The following is a 23,289-nucleotide window of genomic DNA, read 5'->3' as shown; positions in this document are numbered from 1 at the left end:
TTTTGTGACTAAGGATGCTTCTTTAAATCATGACCATGATGATTCTTGTTGGGTAACAGGTCTTTTTTTGTTTTTTACTTTATTTACACAAACTCAGGACCATCAACTCACCTAAAGGCTTGTCTACACGTACATTTAGACTATGGTAAGTTGGGATGTGAACTTCTATGTTAGCCTGCTGAGATCTAACTGTCCGTGTGTACCCCGCTAACGTGCGCTAACAGTTCGTTAGAGCGCTTTGTTCAGACTGGCTCAGACCGCCTCAAGGAACTGGTAAAATGCATCATCAAGGTGTAAACAGACAGTTAAACTGCAACAAGTTAGTGCAGGGTAATTCACACCCCAGTTTGTCACAGTCTAATTGGGTGTGTAGACAAGCCCTTGGTTAAACGAAGCATTCCCTCTTGCAATCTGTGATCAGAGCTCTGTGCCTTCACGTGTCTGAGAGCCTCGTGTGGTGCCGCATCTGGGCGGAGAGAAAAAACATCGCTGGAAGGTATTGTTGAATTCTTCTGAAGATGCCAAGGCAGATAAGCTTTGATAGGAGGAGAAGGAGGGCAGAGCCAAGGTTGTGATAGCTAAAAATGTTCCAAATAAAGAAGGTAAATAGATGGGAGATTCTGTTGTACTACTTTGAGGTGCTTTTTGACCAATAGGCAAAATGTTAGGTTTAAATAGTAAGGTTACGGGAGCCAAACTCATTTTTTCTAAACAAATTTATTTGGCTCGGTCCCAAAGTCCTTACTTAAGCAAAACTCCCATTGTCTTCAGGATTGAGCCTGTTGACACCAAACCAGATTGCAAACAATTGCAGTGTGGCCCTAAGGGTACGCATGGTTCAATATGGTTATTTTTATTAACTCATGTGAAACTCTTCTAGTGGCTGCCTTTGGGCTCATGAAAGGCTCCGCAGTCTGCTTTAGCAGACATAAAATGCTGAGGATGGTTGCCTTTGGGACAAGCTTTTTGCTGTTGCAGTAAAATTGCTTTAAAATAACATCTTGCTGGCATGGAGTCCTGGTGTTCACTTCAAATTGTACTCCATTCAAGAGCTCCTTCTGATGCCTCGGCTCTGCCAGTCTGGACAGCTGGTTCTCAGATCTCTGGAGCAGGGATCTCAAACACGCAGGGTTATTTTCTGCAGCCCGCCAGCTCCCCGCGACGCCCCCACCCCCGTTCCTGGCCAATGGGAGCTTCGAGGGAGGTACCTGGAAGAGTGGCCAGGGCAGCACACAGACCCCTGTGCCCCCCCAGGTCCCAGCCGCTTCCCAGAGCGGTGCGGGGGCAGGGCAGGCAGACAGGGAGCTGGACTCGCCCCCCGAACCTCTCCTGCAGCCGACCCCTCTGCCCTGAGCCCACTGCTGCACCCCAACCCCCTGCCCTGAGCCGCCTGCCGTACCCTGCTCCCCTCCTGCATCCCCTGGGGGCAGAAAGGGGGCGGAGTTGGGGTGGGGATTTCAGGGAAGGGGTTAGAATGGGGTTTTGGAAGGGGGGGTAGGGGTGGGGCCTCACAGAAGGGGTAGAGTGGGGGCGGGGCCAGGTCAGCGCAGGGTGGTGGTCAGTGGTGCGGCCCTCGGGCCAGTGTACTAGTCCTCTTGTGGCCCTCGTGGTCATTTGAATTTGAGACCCGTGCTCATGTCAGGTGAGGTGGTTGGCGGGAGGGGGACCTTTCTGATTAGACCCTCTTTGTTTAGCCTGCATCCTGGCTTTATTTTAAAATCTAACTCCTCTGGTTTTGATAGGAAATTAACTATCCTTGAGCCTCGTGTTGTTGTCAAGGGAAAATGAGCATTCAGAGGTGCATTTGCCACAATACTTTCCCTCTTGCTAGTATCAGAAGATGACTGGTATGTCTTTGCTTTTCTTACACATACTCACTCCTGTCCCTCTATATTTTATCCATCAGAGATGCAGAGTTGCTGATGCTTCGGCTAGAGAATATCATTTCACAGTGCAACGGGAGTGTGCATGGTGCTTGTCAGGTGGTAGAAAAATAACAAGGTCTCTGCTCTGTGGAGCTTACAGCTTGAAGGTATATCTACACTGCAATTAGACACCCACGGCTGGCCCATGTCAGCTGAGTTGGACTTGGGCTGCGGGACTGTTTAATTGCGGTGTAGATGTTTGGGTTCAGGCTGGAGCCTGGGCTCTAGGACCCTGCAAGGTGGAAATGTCCCAGAGCCTGAAAGCCTACAGTGCAATTAAACAGCCCCCCAGCCTGAGCCCTGTGAGCCTGAGTCAGCTGGCATGGGCCAGCCACAGGTTTTTAATTTCAGTGCAGACAAACCTGGAGGGTCAAATCCATTCACAGTGAAGTCAATGGGAGTTTTCCAATGACTCAAAGCTCCAGAAATGATGAGTGCACCGCAGAATCCTGGCAGAATATGGTAAAAAGGGCAGTAGGAAAGGGAAATGCGCATGGAAAGGGTTGATGGCAGCAGTGGGTGACACATGGGAGTTCAGGGAAGATAGAAAGGCAAAGGTAGTGGGGTAGCATTGTACATCCAATGATAAAGTAGACTAAAGAAATCAGAAGTGATAGCATGTGTCAAACAGAATCAGTTTGGGTCAAAATCACTGAGAATGGATTCTAACAGAGGTTCTATTGGAGTAGTGTGAGGGGGTTGCGATATACCTCCAGGGTCAGATTTGGATATAGACAGAGATCTATGTAATATTATTAGAGAGATACATACTACCAGGATTTGTCGTTATAGGAGACTTTAAATTCCCAGATACAGATTGGAGAACAAATGCTACTAGGGAGGACTCAGTTATTCCTGTGTGTGATAGCCAACAGATTTCTTCATGAAAAGGTCACTGTACCGACGAAGTGATGCTGTTTTAGACTTGGTATTGGTAAGTAGTGAGAACATTATAGAAGAGCTGGTTATGGAAAATAGCCTTGGATTGTGAGTGATCACAAGCTGATTTATTTTAAAGTAAATGGAAGGATAGACTCATAGAACTGGAAGGGACCTCGAGAGGTCATCTAGTCCTGTCCCCTGCACTCAAGGCAGGACTAAGTATTAATCAACAACGGGTCAGTAACTAAGCTTTTAAAGTTCAAATGGCAAGACTGAGAAATGAAGGGAACTAGTCAACTGAACTGAAGATCTCAGGGACTTTAAATGTGTAGGAGTTTTGGAATTTCTTTAAGTCAAAGATACAAAAACTGTCTGAAATTTGTATCCAAGGGAAAAAACTTGTAGGGAAGGGTTCCAGGCCTAACTGGATGAAGAAACACCTCAAAAAGGAATTAAGAGTACGCAGAAAGCCTATGAGGAATGGAAAAAGGGGTTGATCAGCGAAGAAAGCTATGTCTTGGTGGTCAAAAAGTGCAGGAATAAAATGAGAATTGTCAAAAGTCAAGACTGAATTTTGCAAAGGAAATTTAAAACAAATAGCAAAAGGTTCTTTAGCCATATAAACCAAAAGAGAACAAGAGAAAAAACAGGGCTGCTATGCAGTGAGGATGGGGTAGAGATTAAGGATAATGTAGGTATGGCCAAAAACTAAATGAAGAGTTTGCCTTAATTTTCAAAAAGGATGATGATGTACAACGTGGGGACTAAGGCGGGATATCTAATGAAATGAGTGTATAGAAATGACGACTACATTTGAGGTGGAAGCAAAACTCAGAGTTTAATGTACTCAAGACGGGACAATTGGATAATCTCCAGCCCAGAATACTGAAAGAACTGACTTGTGAAATCGCAAGTCTGGTAGCAAGGATTTTTAATAAATCTATCAAATTGGAGGTAGCATTGTGTGACTGGAGAATAGCTAATGATGTACCTATTTTTAAGAAAGGGGGGCAAAAAAATGATCCAGGCAACTACAGACATGTTAATCTGACCTTAAAAGTATGTAAGACTTTAAAACAAGTGTTTGAAGGAAAGAATAATTAGACATGGAAGTAAACAGAAAATGGGATAAAATGCAACATGGATTTACTAAAGGTAGATAATGCCAGCGTAACTTGATATCTGTCTTTGATAAGATAACAGATTCAGTTTTCTTGTCTAAAGCTAAAAAAGTCAATCTGGACTTAGTAAAGCATTTGACATGGTACCACATGGGAAATTATTAGTTAAATTAGAGAACGGCTCTGTGTCTCCCTCTTGGGCAGTGCTGCTCTGGAATTCAGCAGAGAGAGAAAAGTTGTTGTTTTGGGGGGTGGAGGAGCTGAAGGGGGGTTATTAAGGTAAAATAGTTTGTGTTGCCTTAAAATGTTTCTCACAATGTTTTAAATAAATCTGTATGCTTGTGTGTGAACATAATGGCACATACAGCCAGCCAACAAGTGGTGGTAAAATATTGTACAGTGCCATGCACACGTCTCAGAGCGATTTGAATGGTATTTCTAAGAGCCACATTAAATATGTACGAAGTGTGTGGTGTCACATAGCAAGTGCCAAGGGGCTGTGAAGGAAATCCATTTGCGTGATCCGAGCAATGTGACGGGGCTGCTAACCCAGCACTGGCTCCTCTTTACATCTCAAGAATAATCCCTCTGCAGCAAGCAATGAATTAAAAGCATTCATTCTTCAGCAAGCAAAGACTTGTTGGTGTCGAACAAATAACTCACTCTCACCTGCTTAGAATTGGGAGTAAAGTCATAGTGTTGGGATCAGATGTCTCCATTCCTTTCATTGTATCAGTAGCCAGTGAAGTGTGTCTTCCAGTGCTGCCTTCATAGAATCATGGAATATCAGGGTTGGAAGGGACCTCAGGAGGTCATCTAGCCCAAACCCCTGCTCAAAGCAGGACCAATCCCCAGTTTTTGCCCCAGATCCCTAAATGGCCCCGTCAAGGACTGAACTCAGAACCCTGGGTTTAGCAGACCAATGCTCAAACCACTGAGCTATCCCTCTCCGTCAGGAGCCTTGTGGTACTCCTGAGCATAATTTGGAGTATGATTTTTTTTTCTTTGAAGAATATCCTCTTTAGGTACTTAATTAAACCAGTTATTAATGGAAACGTTTACCATGCACCCACGTAAATAGATGTGAAGAAATGAATGGAGATTAATGGAGGCTGATTAGGAAATTTCATTAAAGAATAAAGACAGATTTTAGCTTAGAATTACTTGCCCGACTCTGAACGGGATGAGAGGGAGACACTCTCATTAATCACGTTGACTTTATGGAACCAATGTGGGCGGGCGCATGGCCTCTTGTATACATGCACATATGTGGGCATGAAAGAGAGATACCTTGAGCATCTCAGGTCACAGTAGACGTTGGCAAGAGCTAGTGGGGTATATATAAAATTTCCCCTAGTAAAGCGGCAGCGGTCATGATGTCAGAAATGGGAATGTGGTGCTCAGAGTTTTTCACTACAAAAAACAATGCATGGCAGGGAGTCTCAGAGCCAGGACCGGCTCTAGGCACCAGCAGAGCAAGCACGTGCTTGGGGTGGCACATTTCCGGGGCGGCATTCCCGCCAGCCTTTTTTTTCGGGGCCGTTGCGCTCTTGGAGCTGCGCCACTTAGATGGGGTGAGGGCGCCGCGCCCCCGGCCACAGCGGGAAGGGGAAGCCCCAGCCCCGGGATGCTGAGCAGCCAGGTCCCAGCCGCTACCTGGGGAGGGGAGAGCGAGTCCTGCCCGGGAGCCGGGGCTGCACCGCCTCATCTGCGCACTGGCTGCTGCTCTGCCTTGTGCCACCCCTTATCTCGGGGCTTCTCTGCGCGGCTGGGCGGGGGAGGGGGGAAAGCCCCTGCAGGCGCTGGGAGAAGGTGACATCACTCCCTCCGCTTCCAGCCACGCCTGCGAGCCCCAACCCCACCTGAGCTTGGGGCAGCAAAAACCTTAGAGCTGGCCTTTCTCAGAGCATAGGTCCGCTGATGCAGGCTCACGCTGCTGGGCTAAAAATAGCAGTGTAGGTGTTCCAACTTGGGGTGGAGCCTGGGCTTTGAGACCCGGCGAGGAGGGAGGGTCTCAGAACCAGGGCTCCAGCTCAAGCCCAAACGCTAAAATGTTATTTTTAGCCCTTTGGTGTGAGCTGGAGTCGGTCAACCCAGGCTCTGAGACTCGCTGCTGCGGGTCATCTTTTGCAGTACCCCTAATATGATGTTCACTGCGGGAGTTGCTGTGTTCTTGGAGCTAGCGGGCAGGGGAGCATTTGCTTAGGAACGTGGCAAGATGGATACATAGTGCTGTTGCTTTGAAAGCTGCATTGTGGTTCAATGAAGTAACAACATCCTTGGCCCTGCCACCTTTTTTCAGTCCTTATCATCTAGCTCCTCACTTGGCAGTCAGCACAGGTAGGGGACAGTCATACTAATGTAAAAGAATGCAGATGTAGTTCTGATCTGCACTCCGGAGTGGACTGATGCCCACAGGCTGTTTAAGCTCATTCAGTGTAATTACAAGGTTGACCCCAAAAGCACTGTGTCCTCTTTCTCCTAATAGTTCCTGCCAGTACCACTCTCTGCTGCTATTGTGACTCTTCGCCACTGGCTCTTCTCTGAACTGATGTGGCTGCAGAGCAGTTTGCAGGGCTGATGAGTCCACAGTTGAATGTCAGTGTCTTAAACGCTGTCTGGCATGATATTTATAGTCAACAGGATTCCAGTGTACAATGCTAGTGACGAGAAAGTCTAGACATGCCCTGCAATTATATTTACGAAGTGCCAGCTTCATTCGGAGGAGTTGTTGTAGATTGATTGGATCCTTAACCTTATCCTCCTCTTTATTTCCCCATGCTTTGGTGCTTTTTATGCTGTCCAGCAAATCTAACAGTAGCCTTTGCTCCATGTTTGTTCTGCAGGAGTATATTGATGCTCACCCTGAAACCATCATCCTGGACCCCCTTCCTGCTATCCGTACGCTGCTGGACCGATCCAAGTCTTATGAGCTTATTCGGCGAATAGAGGCCTACATGCAAGGTAGGCCAGTGACTTTTCATTTCAGAAAAGCATGTTCCTTACATTGTGAGTGTGACCGGGGTCCTAGTGGGGAGCCAGCTGTGGTCACTCAATTAGGGTGAACTGCAAAGAATGAGGCAGACAATCCCCTAAAAGCTGGTGGATATTCCAATACTTAGATTTACCAAGCCAGCATAAACCAGCTGCTTTATTACCTCTCTGGTTACTCAAGTCCAAACAACACAGTTCCCTTAAAGTGATCCAGCCTCAGGCCTACATCCAGGTACGTAAGTCAAATATGATGATTTCTGAAAATCTTATTTCATCATATAAAAGAAAAGGTTCTACCAATCCCAAAGGATCAGACACATTACCTCCCAGGTTATTGAATATTCCAGATCTTACCCAAATACACACTACAGCCAATTCTTATTAACTAAACTAAAATATATTAAAAAATAAAAGAGAGTATAGTTAAAAGATCAATATACATACAGACATGATTCAGTTCATTTAGGTGCAGATTCATAGCAGAGATGGTGAGCTTTGTAACTGCCAAGAGTTCTTTTAGAAATAGTTCATAGGTTATAGTCCAATGTCCAAATATCATACTCGGGGCGTACCAGCATAACTGGAACCTCAGTCTTGAGACTCAAACTTCCCCTGATGAAGCCTAAGCAGATCTGAGACGACCAAATCAAGACCCAAGGATCTTTTATACAATTTCATGTCTTTTGACAAGTTGGAGTTCAAAAGGTCATTAGCATGACTTTGAAGGAGGTCCATCACTAGTACTCAGCTACAGAGTTAACATAAGGCAATTTGTTTGTTCCTCCACCATTCTCAAATTATTTGCTATATGTTTCAAAGAGAGATGAATACAGAGATATCCCATGTTTACAATTCATTTAAATGCTAGGATGTTCTTTTGACCTCTGAATTATCAGAATACAGCATGGACAGGCAGTGATTACATTGTTGACCCTACTCATACGTATGTAAATACACAAGAACACAAACATTATCTCCCCACATGTCTTTTGAGGGTTATTTATTTTACAGGATGTTTAACCCTTTCTAGCCATGTGTCACAGTGGGTTTGTAGCAGAAGGAACAGCTGGTTCCTGGAGTTAGGTATGTGAGTGTTAATAATGGGCAGAGGCAGACACAGTCCTTCATAGCAGAATTGTACTCCAGAATCTAGGCTTTTGTTTTTGAAAGCATGAGAATAGGGGTTTGATCTAAGTTAAACAAGGTGTGTGTTTGATGGGGAGCATATTTATTACTCTGAGCAGCAGCAGAAATGTTCTTTTCATGCACGCTGGTAAATTGAAATTATCGTACAATCTATCTGCTTGTCACGGAAATACTAAAGCCTACAGTTAGCTCTTGAGCCAACTCCTGTGTGTTAAGATTAAGTCAAGAGTAGCATCTCCTTTTGAGTGCTGTAGAAGTAGCTGTTCCAAGAGCCAGTTGTTTATGGTGTTGAAAAGTTGCTTCTGTAAACTGTTCCAGTGTGACATTTGACCGGTTAATGTTTGCGTCGTTCTATTGCTATCCCAATTCTCAGATCGGAAACTTACCCTATTGGTATCTTTTGTATTTTTATGATTTGGGATTTATATTCATACAGGTTGTATCCACTTTGTCTGGCCATCATCAGCATGGTGTCTGAAATCGTCCCAAGTATGTAAAAATAGAAATATGAATTACAGTCTCCAACACACTCTCTTCTTTTTCAGCCTGTTGGAGAAATGCTTAATTAGTTTTTGTGTGTGTGTGTGTTTTGTTTTGTTTTGTTCTGAAAGTGGGAAGAGGTAGTATTTTTATCTCTTGTGGGAATGAACAGCAGAACTGGTAGAAAAATGGGATCCTTTGTTCACAAACACATTGACCCATTTTCAGTCAAAATTTGAAATTTTGAAGAAAATTTTCATTTAAATGTTGATTTTTTTTTTTAAATGTCTGACTGGCCCTGGTTGACAGTTTGATCTTTTCAGTGGAACGTAGCTGCCACATGTGGGCAGTGCCCCTTCCTTCCGTCTCTGACTCTTCCTTAGTTTATCTCATGCATGGCTTTGAATATCGTGACTGGGACCTTTATCTGCACTGTCTATTGAGTGGGGACCCAGCACTGAGAGCTGAGCACCAGCGGTGATATGGTCGTGGTGGCCTTTGCTAAGCAGATGGGCTGCTGCATTTTGTTCTAAGAGGAGCATTTTTAGGGCATGTAGCTTTATTTCTGGGTGTAATTACTTGCAATAATTGAGTCAGGGAGCCACAAATTTGTGGATCACTTATGATCTGTATCCGAGAGACTTTTTTTTTTTCCTCCTCTTTAATCGGGTTGTCTAATCTGTATTCCCTCACTATTCTCTTCTGTTGTCTATTGTGCTGTGCCCTAGGGTTTAGAAAGTTTAAGGCAAGCGTGATACAGCTGTAAATAACATGGAGATTTTAACAGTTACATCAACTGCATTTGGGTTCTTCAAAATAGAAATCAATTGCAAGAAGACTGTCCTACTATTGAGCTGCAGCTAGGTATTGCCACAGTTAGAGATGTCCAGTTGCATCCTGAGGTAGCTGTGTGATGTACACAGTATTGGGCTGCATCGCATCCCCAGAAGTGGAAGTAAAAGGAAATGTAAAGAATTGAACATCCATGAAGGTAGAAAGGTCATTGTTTTTACGGAAGCCCACGAGCTATAGAATTTGTGTACTAGTTATATACCAGTGTTTTAACTATAGATAATAATTCCTTTCATGCATGAATTGCCGTGCTCCCTTTTAGTGTAACTAAAAGTGAAATACAGTGTTTGCCCCTTCAGTTTGCAATTCATTTCAACTCTCCAGACATTTAGGGAGTTTGATAACCTAAATGGTGCCATTGCTCAGTTAACAGGCTTTATTCTTGTTCTGGGTTTATTTTTTCTCAACACATACTCTGTCCCTCACCACTCTGATGTGTGTCTAACATAAGATGAACATGTTGTGTTTTGTTGATTCCCAAATAAACCCTCTTTAGGTATGCTATTGCTTCTGCCTGGCTCAGTAAACACATTCTTGATGTATTATATGGTTCTGTAAAAGTAGCTTACGTTGCTGGGTCACTTTGCTCTGCAACCGAGGGTCAAAATTTTCAAAAGTGATGTAATTTTGGGTGTCCAACTTGAGACACCGTATAGGGGCCTGATGTTTTCAAGTAGTGGGTGTTCAGCACTTGCTGAAAATCGGGTCTCTTAAAGTATCTCAAGTTGGGCACCCAAAATCAAAAGTCACTTGGACCGTGTCTAACAAAAGATATTTAAGTTGAACTGTTTGATTGATTAACTCCTGGGCCCTGGTTGAAAAGATTTCTATCTATCTAAGATACTTTTTTGACCTTCATTACCATAGTAGATCAGCGCTCCACAATCTTTAATGTGTTTATTCTTCCCTGTCTCACAGATGTGTTGTAAGTACTGTTATTTCCATTTTTTAGGTGGGGAACTTAGCCATAAAGAGATGAAGTAAATTGCCCAAGATCACACAGGAGGCTTGTGGCAGAATAGAGAATTGAACCGGGTCTCCCTAGTCCCAAGCTAATACTCTAACCACTGGAACATCTTTCCTTGTTGAGACCCTAAAATTCCTATTTTACTTGATGTACTAGCAGGTAATTAATGATTTAACCTGCTGGATGAAGTATAGAGATTGATCAGATTCCAGTTTCAACAGGAAATGTTTCTCTCTGAAGCAGGAAACGTTTCTAATAATTCTCGTTACTATGAGATGTTTTTTTATTAGAAATAGGTCACAGGCTGAGCTCTTTCCTGTTCCTTTTTTGTTTTCACCGTGCAAACACTGAATGATTCACTCATTTTGAAACCCTCATTTCTACCTTTTTCAAAGTCCTTTAAAAATAAAAGTTTGCATTCCCCACATGTGTTCAATGTAGCCAGCAGATCACTGTGAAATAAATCACTGAAAAGTTCTGCTGGTTTAGCAGTTCAGTTCTCTCAGCAATTGCATTGCTGTGGTTTTTTACTTATCAGTGAAGGATTACTTCTTGGTGAAAATATGAGCTTGCTGGGAGTTTCTCCCCATGATAGCAATGTTTGGGGAAACAAGCCGCATGTTTTAATGAAAAATGCATTTTCAGCAGGGCTTCTGTGTGATCTAAGCTGCGTCTGCTCTTTCAGTTGTTGACCTAATGAAAAATACCTTTGGATTCATGGAGGCATATTGAGAAGCTCTGACCTTCACAGCATCGGACTTTCAAGACTTAACCATAACAAAAAAGAAAGTTAAGATGTTAATAATAATAATTTGTAGCGATTTGCTGCTCTTGCGATTAGACTTAGCAATCAGAATGTCTTCATTATATTGTAGTTTTCCTTTCAAGGGATGCTTCTTTTAAAGGCTAAAAATCATATTTGGGAAAAAAAATCCTTACCTGTGTTCCAATAATACCTTAGGTTATTAAAACTGAAGGAATTTTTAAAAGTACAAAAACATGCCATTCTCTGTTTATGCTGTTTTACTTTTTTCCATTTTGCTTAGGGTTGACAATGGAAATGTACTAGTCAGTTTCACTTTTAGTTTCTCTTGGGCAATGTTTGGGTTACAAATAGTACAGGACATGTGGTGTTGTTCCTTTAAATGGTTTCCATATGATTTAGAAAAAAAATAAAAATTCTTATTGACCTTAGGTTTTTCTCATCATTTGTTTTTGGAAAAATTAAATTTGGGGTGAATTTGTCCTGATGATGCTCCTTTGATTGAGTTCACACGAGAAGAAAACTGGTTCTTAAGTACGTCTCTGAAGTACAGGAGCTGCTCCCTGAGGATACTGTAAACAATATAAAACCATTTAATTGTAACATTTCCATCCTAATATGTAATTGAAATATTTAAATGCTGTTGTTTTTGTGTTATGAGATGCTGCTGCTTTGAGTGCTGCTTTCTGCATGTTTAGGAAGATTAGGAAATTATACTGTGCACCATTAGTTTTTCCCCACTAAAACTTTTTAAACTGGATCTTCCTTTGACTCAGTTAAAGGAATCCCTGTTGCACAGTCACGTTTCGTGTATGGCCAAAAGAGAGAGGGGCAGTGTGATCAAACAGATCTGATACTAGACAGAGGCTCAGGAAGCCTGGATTCTCTACAGCAGCAGTTCTCAAACTTCAGCAACCCCAGGACCACCCATTTTGATTTAAAATCTTTTGGGACCCCCGAATTCCCCACTCAGCCCCAGACCCCACTCCCACTCCACTCCAGTCCTTCCCCTAAGGCCCAACCCCCGCCCCCACTCTGCCCCTCCCCACATGTGCCCCACTCCCACTCCTTCCCCTCCCTCCCAGTGCCTCCTGCACACCAGGGAACAGCTGTTCTGAGGCATGCAGAGGGTGCTTGGGGGTTGAGGGAGGAGTTGGTCAGCGGGGCCAGCAGCCCTGGACATGATGCCGCCCTCTCCCCCAAGTACGCCCTATCCCCGCTCCTCTCCCTCTCTCCCTCCCAGCGTCTCCTGCACGCCACTGAACAGGTGTTCCCTGGTGTGCAGGAGACGCTGGGAGGGAGGGGGAGGTGTTGATCAGTGGAGTTTGGGAAATGCTGCTCTACAGCGCTCTGGTTCTGGGACCATCACAAATTACTTTATCGCTCGGTGTTTTTGTCTGCCGGTATGTTCTGTTTATTATTATGGCTTTGTCTAAGCTGGAAGACTTCTGCTGACGTAGCTATGTGTTATGAAATGTGATGTTTACTGACATAGTTGTGCCAGAGAGAGCCTCTACTAGTACACACAGTAGCTTGGGGGAGCTGAAGCGAGTTATACTGGCTAAAGTGCGGCTTTGCCAGTATAGCTGTATCCCTGCTAACAGCGCTTTGCCGATACAGCTATACTGGTATAACCTAGCATAGACATAGCCTATGTTACGGATGTTAGATGGGGTGGGATCTGAGTTACTACAGAGAATTCTTTCCTGGGTATCTGGCTGGTGAATCTTGTCCACATGCTCAGGGTTCAACTGATCACCATATTTGGGGTCGGGAAGGAATTTTCCTCCAGGGCAAATTGGAAGAGGCCCTGGGGGGTTTTCACCTTCTTCTGCAGCATGGGGCACGGGTCACTTGCTGGAGGATTCTCTGCACCTTGAAGTCTTTAAACCATGATTTGAGGACTTCAGTAGCTCAGACATAGGTGAGAGGTTTATTGCAGGAGTGGGTGGGTGAGATTCTGTGGCCTGCATTGTGCAGGAGGTCAGACTAGATGATCATAATGGTCCCTTCTGACCTTAATGTCTATGAGTCTGTGTGTGTGTGTACACTGCCTGGCACAATGGGGCTCTGAGCTCAGTTAGGGTTTGTAGGTGTTGCTGTAATACAACTAATAGACCAGTTTGCTGAAGGGAAGACGAGGTTGGACAACAAGTCCAGTGTTTTCAAAAGTGGGTGCCTAAAATGGGATATCTAAATAGTTGGCCTGATTTATTTATTTTATTTTTTTTTTATTTCTGTGCTGAGCACCTACACCTCTGGAGCTGTGTGCATTCAGCACTTCTGAAAAGCGGGCCAGCTATTTTAAGTCCCTAAATATGTGTGCCATTTTGGCATGCAATCTAGTTCAGTGAGTGGCTGTTTCACACTTGCCCTGCAACATTGGGATGCCTCACAGTGCTTTGCTGTTGTAACTTGCACCTGGGTCACTCACAAACAGCATTCAGGTCATACTCCAAGTGTCTATGTATAGCTGCAGCTGGCAAGCACACTCCAGTCACACTCTGGCTTACGCCAGTCTGGGTTATCATATGCAGGGTGACCCCAACACACTCCCAGTCCTGGATTTTCCCCCCAAAACATGCATTCTGCACAGTCCAGCCCTTTCCTGGTCAGTCCAGATATATTACATCCATGGCCCCTCTAAGTGGTCAATATGCAACAATTGATCACTTTAAATGGAATTACCCATGGAGTTCACAACATTGGATTAGTTTTGATTGAAGAATAAAACAAGGGTTGTTTTTTTTAACTACAAAGAGATGTGTGTACAAGTACTGAGGCATTAAAGTCAGAAATGGTTACAAGAACAATAAAGATACAGTGCTTCCTAGTACTAAATTTAACAAACTAAACTTGGTTCAAGGTGAAATCTTTTCCACAGGTCCCCAGTGTCATTGCTGACCAAGTTTCAGGTCAGAATCTGCTCCCAAAATCCACAGGCTGTTTTTCTTTTGTCATCTTAGGTGGAAAAGAGAGATGGTTAGGGAACGATAACTTGGGGTGTTTTTGCCCCTCACTTTTATAGTTCAATCACCCTTTGAAATGCACTTTCCTGAGAGTTCTTTCCAGCTGAGAGCAAGGAGACTTGAAGTCTGGTAGGGAAGAGGTGTTATGCTGTTTGCTTTTCAGCTCTGTTTGCGAAGATGCAGATCTGTTTGTCTCTTCCCTTCTCCTTCCATGCCAAAGAATGGCCACTTGATAGATGATAGTCCATCAGCTTTGATAACACCTGGCTAGGGGTGTGAACTTGTCCTTTGTCTTTGAGAAACAGGTTTACCAGCTTCCCAGACTCGTCTGGTAAGCACAATTGTCATGATTTCAGCTTATGTTCTTAACTTCACATATGTTGTTGAAATACATTTCACCATGGTATTATTGACCAGCACGTTATTAATTTTCAAATGATGCCTTACAAGGCATGTTTTGTACAAAGATTATTACAGTAGTGTGTAGGATGTGAATACAGGGCTGCATTCCCTCACAATATGGATTTAGATGCACCTACCATTAAAAATTTTGTCCATTCTATTACATGTCCTATTTTTCTTTTGTGCTTTTGGACACTAGGTGTTAGAGCATTAAAATCTGAGTCACTGAGTGCGTCCATTGTTTCTTCCAAGTGCATGTGACAAAGTGTCTCTTACCTCATGAGTTGGTCCAAATGGCTGTTACTTACCACTGTCTTTTAGTCTATTTATTATATATTTCCAGCAGCGGTCAGCTTTGTCCTAGCTCTGCACCTGGGAGCTGGCAGTCTCTTTCAAGCAGTAATGTGACTCTAGCACAGCAATTCTCAAACTTTAGCAACCCGAGGATCCGCATTTTGATTTAAAAATTTTTGGGACCCCCAATTCCCCCGCTCAACCCCCAGTCCCGCCCCCACCCCACCTCTTCCCACCCCCACTCCACCCTTGTCCCTCTTCTTCCCCGCCTCGTTCCGCCCCCTCCATCCCAGCACCTCCTGCATGCCAGGGAACAGCTGTTCCGCAGCATGCAGGAGGCACTGGGAAGGAGTTGAGGAGGAGGAGTTTATCAGCAGGGCCCGTGGACCCCTCTCGAGAGACCTCCGTTTGAGAAACGCTGCTCTAGTAGATAGTGAGGAAAAGGAGGGAGGTGCCACAATGGTGATAGGGATTTCACCATTCTCCTTTCACTTCATTTTGCCAGAGAGTGTCATTGGTAGAATGCTCCAAATTACTGAGGGGCAGGAGGGGCAGGGATCCGAAGGTCAGTCTTGAACTCCAGTCTCCTCCATTACACTTATGCATGAGCTATTTTATTTATGGTTATAACAAAAATCTTTATTTCCAGTGTGAAGAAGTTATCTAAGTCTCAGAATTCTTAGAGAAAAAATTAACGTATTCCTCCCAAAACTTCCTTTGGTTTCAGCTGCCAGCCACAAACTGAAGAGCATTCTGGGCACTGGCATGCAAAGGAGCGAGCAGGCTTCTAAGGTCACAGCTGCTGTTCCCCACATAACCACAGGTAGCTTTCAGACAAGAGTAGGGTTCAGCTAGGTAGCCGTTTTGCCCTACCAGCACCTACATGGCCAGTGGTGCTTCTGAAGCTGGCAGTACAGTAACAGTCCACATCCAGTAAGGGTCTGGAGCCTAAAAATGGGAAAGGCCTTCTACAATTTTGTCTCCTAAATTTCTCAGACTAGAAATCAGTGAACCGTCAACCAGTCCTGCTCCTGTCTCCCTGCAGTATTGATGGTGGCTGAGCTCTGAGAATAAACTGTAAGGTTTGGATGTTGCTTTTGGATGCACTAAGGTTTTCTTTTTAATCTGTATGCCTTGCTAGCCAAATGTGTAGAAATCTTTTCCGACTGTCAACCTCCTTCAGTTGGCAGCAGGTTATGGATATGGTGATTTGAATCAATGAGTTCAGTTCACTAACTACAGATTATACTTCCTTTAATAAATCAGTTAGTTTTAAATGCAAGGCATGTTTTGATAAACTTCTTTTCTTATGTATCCAGGATGGTTAAGGTAGTTTTTATTGAGCTAATTAAAATGCTGTTTTATGCATTTTTAATTTAATTTTAATTTCCATTTAAGAAATGCATCTTTCACGATTTTCTAACAGAATAAAGAATGTAAAAATTAAGACTCTGAATTAACGTAAATTAAGCTATATAATTGCTTAAATGAATGTGTATAGCTGTAATGTATCTTCTTGCTTAAAGAAAAGACCAAATGTAGTGTAAGATCTATATTTAGTTTCAAATTAACATGTTTTAATGCTTGCCAGTCAGTGAAAATCAACCTTTCTTTAGCAAAATAACTAAAAGGTACCAACGTAGAACAAGATTAAAATCAGTGAGTTAAATCCAGATTTCCTGCTTGCTGATTTAAAGCATGATTCAAACCAGTGATTTAAATCAATCCATTCTGCAGGGCAATGTTGCCACATTTACTTCCAAGTATCCGATAAATGTGTTCTCTGCCCTGTGTGCTCAGCAGTGCTGAGAGACACAGAGAGCTCTGAGTATAACAGCAATGCCTATATATATTGTGCTAATGTGCTCAATGCTTTTTTTGCCTCTGTCTTCACTAACAAGGACAGCTCCCAGACTACTGTGCTGGGCATCACAACATGGGGAATAGATGGCCAGCCCTCTGTGGAGAAAGAGGTGGTTAGGGACTATTTAGAAAAACTGGACGTGCACAAGTCCATGGGGCCGGACGAGTTGCATCCGAGAGTGCAAAAGGAATTGGCGGCTGTGATTGCAGAGCCATTGGCCATTATCTTTGAAAACTCATGGCAATCGGGGGAAGTCCCGGAAGATTGGAAAAAGGCCAATGTAGCGCCCATCTTTAAAAAAGGGAAGAAGGATGATCCTGAGAACTACAGGCCGGTCAGCCTCACCTCAGTCCCCGGAAAAATCATGGAGCAGGTCCTCAAGGAATCAATCCTGAAGCACTTGCATGAGAGGAAAGTGATCAGGAACAGTCAGCATGGATTCACCAAGGGAAAGTCATGTCTGACTAATCTAATTGCCTTCTATGATGAGATAACTGGTTCTGTGGATGAAGGGAAAGCAGTGGATGTATTGATTCTTGACTTTAGCAAAGCTTTTGACACGGTCTCCCACAGTATTCTTGTCAGCAAGTTAAAGAAGTGTGGGCTGGATGAATGCACTATAAGATGGGTAGAAAGTTGGCTAGATTGTCGGGCTCAACGGGTAGTGATCAATGGCTCCATGTCTAGTTGGCAGCTGGTGTCAAGTGGAGTGCCCCAGGAGTCGGTCCTGGGGCCGGTTTTGTTCAATATCTTCATAAATGATCTGGAGGATGGTGTGGATTGCACTCTCAGCAAATTTGCGGATGATACTAAACTGGGAGGAGTGGTAGATACGCTGGAGGGCAGGGATAGGATACAGAGGGACCTAGACATATTGGAGGATTGGGCCAAAAGAAATCTGATGAGGTTCAATAAGGATAAGTGCAGGGTCCTGCACTTAGGACGGAAGAACCCAATGCACAGCTACAGACTAGGGACCGAATGGCTAGGCAGTAGTTCTGCGGAAAAGGACCTGGGGTGACAGTGGATGAGAAGCTGGATATGAGTCAGCAGTGTGCCCTTGTTGCCAAGAAGGCCAATGGCATTTTGGGATGTATAAGTAGGGGCATAGCGAGCAGATCGAGGGACGTGATCATTCCCCTCTATTCGACATTGGTGAGGCCTCATCTGGAGTACTGTGTCCAGTTTTGGGCCCCACACTACAAGAAGGATGTGGATAAATTGGAGAGAGTCCAGCGAAGGGCAACAAAAATGATTAGGGGTCTGGAATAAATGACTTATGAGGAGAGGCTGAGGGAACTGGGATTGTTTAGTCTGCAGAAGAGAAGAATGAGGGGGGATTTGATAGCTGCTTTCAACTACCTGAGAGGTGGTTCCAGAGAGAATGGTTCTAGACTATTCTTAGTGGTAGAAGAGGACAGGACAAGGAGTAATGGTCTCAAGTTGCAGTGGGGGAGGTTTAGGTTGGATATTAGGAAAAACTTTTTCACTAGGAGGGTGGTGAAACACTGGAATGTGTTACCTAGGGAGGTGGTAGAATCTCCTTCCTTAGAAGTTTTTAAGGTCAGGCTTGACAAAGCCCTGGCTGGGATGATTTAATTGGGGATTGGTCCTGCTTTGAGCAGGGGGTTGGACTAGATGACCTCCTGAGGTCCCTTCCAACCCTGATATTCTATGATTCTATAGGCTTGTTGTCTCTGCAGGGCTAAAGAAGGTTGTCCGGTAGGATTGCGTCCTGGTTTGAAATCTGCTTATGAAGGATCTGGGATATTGGAAGAGGGCAGATGTTGCTGGAGCATCCACCTCCTCAGAGACCTTGCCAGGAAAATGGAGAGGCTGGATGCTATGCAAGATCGTCCGTCTCATGCATAGGCCTCTTCAAAATTGGCTGAACTACTTCAGTTTATAGGGTAGCTGCTGAAAAAGAATGGGTGAGGGGCAGTTTCACAGATGATGGGTCAGATGTTCATCAAGGCTTCTGTGGCTTACGCCTGGGTGACTGAACAAAACCTTCAGGAAGGTCAATGATTTTGTCATCCTTCTTGGGTTGGGTTGGTTTCTTTTGTCCCAGCAAGATCCTTTTCGATATAATTTAGACATTCTAATATCCCTAAACAGAAGTCACCAATAAAATGGTGTATTCTGACATTATCTGAGATACCACAGTTGTTGCCTACCCTCAGGGTAGGGGATAACTGCAGTGCCTTGGAAACCCTTTGTAGCAGTGACAGAAATGCTGGGGGGGGGGGTATTTTTTTTTTTTTTTTTTAAAACAGAGAAATTGTAAGTACATGTGGATGCTCGCACACGCGCAGCTGTGTAGAGATTGCCCTTCTCTGTACTTCTGTCCGCCTACAGCTCAGGTCAGGCTACTTTATTTGTGTGATGGAAACAAAACATAGCCCGTGCAGGATGTGGTTTAACTAAATGAAAGTGGCAAGATGGTGCATGAAGAAAAAGAATAGCAGTACTTGATGTGCAAAACGTACTCCCTTTGAGTATGTTTCAGGGTGTATTGATTTGGAGCAAAAAGGTGCAAAGCTTTTGTGTGAAGCATTGTGTGTTAACAAACGACAACTTTTACCCCATTTTAAAAAAATTAAGAACTATTGTAGAACTAATAGGACACATGCTAAATATCACTGTTCAGTCACATTGTTCGGGTGGTATCCAGCCTTTTCTAATCTACTAGACATTTTTCCACATATAAAACAAGAGTGGTTAGAGGAAACCAGCTGGCAATTTTTATTTGGATATTCAGAAAAGTCCCTCAAAGGGCTTGGCTACACTTTCAAGTTAGAGTACATTAAATCAGCCCCGCGGGCGCCCTATCTCCTGAGGTGTCCACGCTGGCAAGGCACTTAGAGCGCCTGGACCCTGCAGCTGGAGCACTCCTGGTAATCCACCTCCACAAGAAGCATAGAGCTTGCTGCACCCTGGCTGAAATGCCCAGGTGTCAGTGTGGACGACGTGTTGCATTACAGCGCTGTGATTGGCCTCCGGAAACATCCTATAATCCCCTGAAGTCAAGTGACCACTCTTGTCATTGTTTTGAACTTGGCTGCAGGCATGTGGATATCCCCTTTCAAAACTCCATTTCTGACAGCCAGCATGCTTCTCTGCTCCAGGACAAAGCAAACCGTTACTGTGGAATGCTGCTGCTGCCAAGGCAGGCACGTGTGTGTGTGTGTGAGAGAGAGAGAGAGAGAGGTGGGGGGAGGGTGGTCTGCTGCTGTCTGAACTTACAAGACAGTATGCTAACACACTCTGCCCCCCAAAACACACTGTCTCTTCCCTCCACATACACACTCCACACACCCCCTTTTGAAAAACAGGCTGCAGCCACTTGCACACACTGGGGTAGCTACCACAATGCACGGCTCTCTGTGGCGTTGCAAGAGCTGCTAATGTGGTCGCCCCACTGCGCTTGCAACTGACAGCGTGAGCACACGGCAGCGCTTTCCCTGCTGTGGCCTCCGAAGGCTGGTTTCACTCCCCGCGCTCTACATCTGCAAGTGTAGCCAAGCTCAAAGAGGCTGTTAATTAAACTAAGGAGACTGGGAGTGAGAGGCACTTCCTCTGACATATCTAGTACTGGCTGCTGTTGAAGGCAGAATACTGGGCTAGATGGACCATTGGTCTCATTTGGTATAATTCCTGTGTTCTCAGTACTCTTCCCATAAAATAATAATGCTTAAAGCTGTAAGGAAGATTTAGGTAGCCAGAATATGATTACTTGTATCAGATTTGAAGTATACCCAGGACTCCCAGCTGACACCTTTGTGCTTTGAAAAGTGTCATGGGATTTGTTTTTAATTTTACTAATTTATTATTAGCAAACTGTAAGTTAAAGGGAAATGCCAAATACAGTCTATAACAGCATCAAAGCTAGAAAACCTGAAAGCCATTTGATCTCTTGCATAATGCACCAGTTTGATTGTGTGCTTATAACTATTTTTTCTTTTTAACAGCCTTACTTGGGGCTAATGAGTTGAATAAAACATGAAATATATGCAAGAAAGCAAGGCTTTGTGGAGGGCCAGGACTGTCGCCCTTTGGATGGGTATTAATAATGTGGGGCGGGGTCCTATGCTGCTTGTTGTTCTCGAGTGAGCTTGAGCTTGAGTTTTAGTTCTGTTAGAGGGATCAGACCCAGGTCATGCTACTTCATTGTTTTAGACAGGGCTTTACTTGGAACTTCTGGACATTGGAGTGACTTTTTAAACTCACTTTAATTTCCTCTCTAACAGCCTGGCAGCATCATGATGAAGATGTACTAGCCTCACCACAAAATCTGTTCTCCCACATTAACATGAGGAGGATGAAAAAATGAACGATATTTTACATGCCCCACGCAAATGGCTGCTCCACAAGTCTGGTCCACAGTGAGGATTGTTGGTTTTTTCAGCAGCTCTGCTTTGACAGCTGCAAGCTTCTCTTGCATCTCCCTGGACAAGGAGGGTAGTGCTCAGAACTCAGCTGTTACTAAGGACTGTTAACTTTAGACAGGCAGCAGCATTCCTGCAGAAGGGAATGTTGCTATTCCAACTCCTTTCATATGCAGCTTGAGGATGCAATCTGGGCAGTTGTTCCAGCTGGTCCTCTTACTGCCAGCTAACAGCTATCCGTGAAATCCATACCACCTAGTGACAAAATGTCGGCATACGTGTGGGCGGTGACCAGGTGGCAATGTACACTAGGCTGCCTTTAGTGATAAGCTGGGTCCCACGCTAATGATGAGGCCTGGGATATTTTAACTCCTCAAGGTTTTGAAGGTGGCAAAAGGCCTTTCTCAGCACCACTCAGGGGATGTCTGCACTGCACTCAGAGGTGTGACTAGTTACCTCGAATAATAATACTTCTGAAGCTGCATCAGCACCAGCTACACACTCGAGTAATTATCCAGGGTCCTGGGCAGGGTCTTACAGCCCGTGCTGTCGCAGCTTTATTGCATTGTTGGTTGAGCTAGCTGGGTCAAAGCTAACTCAGGTATGTCTACCAGCACCGCTGTCACACCTCTGAGTGCAGTGCAGACAGACCCTCAGCGAGGAGGCAGCTCTCAAAGCTACAACTCACAAAGAGTTGGCTCCATTGGTTCAGTAAAATTAGTAGTTGTAGTAGTACTCTGTATTATGATACCACCTAGAGGCCAGCTGAGATCTGGGCCCCATTGTGTTAGGCATTGGGTAAAGACAGGGTAAGAGGGAGTTCATGCCCCTAACAGCTGACAATCTAAGTAAGTATTACACCTCTTTGTATAGTCACCGGTGTACAGAGGCAAGGCAGTTCTCGGTACAAGTGAACTGGAGCTGATACCAAACACTGAATCCCAACTTCATTGTGCAAGTGGGTCTGTATTTAGCATGAAGGGTGAGATGTATTTCAAAATACAACCTGGGAATTTGTGAGCCCATGGCATGTTCCCTGGGTTGAAATATGGCGCCAGTGTTGGGTCACTGTCAGAGACTGTAAAGCAGGTGCCATCCTGCCTAACTTTCAGGAACAGCTGTATTGTTTAAGTGCCTCCTGAAGCCCTGACAGTCAAGCTTGATTTGCCTTGATGCTGTGAAGTAGTATAGTGGATTAAGCATGGGGCAGGGAACCGGGCACTTCTGAGTTCTAATCTGGACTTTGTGGCTTGGAATAAGACTCTTCATTGCCCTGCCTCATTTTCCTTATCTGTAAAATGAGAATGAAACTTGCCTACTTCCTAGGGGGTGTTGTGAGGATTAACTAATATTCATACAGGCCTTTGAAAGTACTAAGTGTGATGAGGGCTGTTTTGGCTGACATACCGGGCATCGAACCAGGGATCTTCAGAGCTTAGTTTCTATAGCTTGCACTCGAGCTCTCTTGCTGGGATTGTAACAGACTTGTATCCTCTGGGAATCAGGCACAGCTGGGGACCTGTAACAGATGCTCACCAGTGGGCGACCTAAGTGCTAACCATTGTTAGCAGCACGTGCTTCAGAGGGAGAGAAACAAATGCCTTTCTCCTGATGAGGAAAGTTATTGAATGAATGTGTTGCCTGCTGGAGGAGGGTGAGGCAGTTGAAGCCTGCTTTCCTGAAGCAACTGGTGTGTGTCTCACCATGGCATAGTTTAGGTAACTGCAGATTGAGACTAAATCTATAAATAATTTGTATAATATGTTAGATGGAGAAGCCGGATGAGCAAAATGTTAATTGCTGATGTGGGGCTGCTAGCAGGAGCATGCTAGGGCAGAATTGCTGCTGTACTGAAATAACTTCAGTTTAACGTTGGTTTTCTAAGAGAATATGAAAAATCTGTCCTCTCAACTGATCTCCGCAGCGTATACTTTGCTGACACAATTGTTACCCCGAGGGAGAGCCTTTTCATTTCCTTTATGAAAATCAGGTTATTGAACATACTAGGAAAAGCAGCTAATTTTTTGGCAAGGAGTGAATGTAGATCAGGAAGGGCACTTCCACTAAACATTTAAATCTATGGCCATGTCTGCAGTACAGGGACCAGAGCTATATACAGTAAAAGTGTTTTTATCCAGCATGTTGGGGGGATGCGGGGTGCTGGTAAGTGAAAAATGCCGGTTAATTTAGAGAGAGGGAGTTTGGGTGTGGGAGAGGATGCGGGACTGGGAGTTGAGGTGCC

General features: G+C 44.3%; 1 protein-coding gene and 1 long non-coding RNA gene across 6 annotated transcripts in view; one reads left to right on the top strand and one right to left on the bottom strand.

Moving 5' to 3' along the window:
• ITPK1 (inositol-tetrakisphosphate 1-kinase) overlaps positions 1 to 23,289 on the top strand; it is a 256,126-nt gene that overhangs the window by 139,574 nt on the left and 93,263 nt on the right. For 3 of the 5 annotated variants that reach the window (XM_073349514.1, XM_073349511.1, XM_073349512.1), the window contains exon 4: positions 6,775 to 6,892. In XM_073349514.1, the coding sequence (XP_073205615.1) occupies positions 6,775 to 6,892 (118 nt within the window). Of the gene's footprint in view, positions 1 to 97; positions 146 to 6,774; positions 6,893 to 8,504; positions 8,558 to 23,289 lie in introns of those variants that run through there. The other 2 variants (XM_073349513.1, XM_073349515.1) reach the window with 2 other exon arrangements.
• The window catches only part of LOC140913331 (uncharacterized), a 49,167-nt gene continuing 32,780 nt past the window's right edge, over positions 6,903 to 23,289 (bottom strand). The window contains exon 3 of the long non-coding RNA XR_012159542.1: positions 6,903 to 11,702. This is a non-coding gene — a long non-coding RNA (uncharacterized lncRNA). The remainder of the gene's footprint in view (positions 11,703 to 23,289) is intronic.

This window comes from Lepidochelys kempii, chromosome 6 (genome assembly GCF_965140265.1).
Source record: "Lepidochelys kempii isolate rLepKem1 chromosome 6, rLepKem1.hap2, whole genome shotgun sequence".
NCBI lineage: Eukaryota > Metazoa > Chordata > Testudines > Cheloniidae > Lepidochelys > Lepidochelys kempii.
Note: the sequence above shows the minus strand (reverse complement) of the source record. Positions and strands in the feature narration are given on the sequence as shown.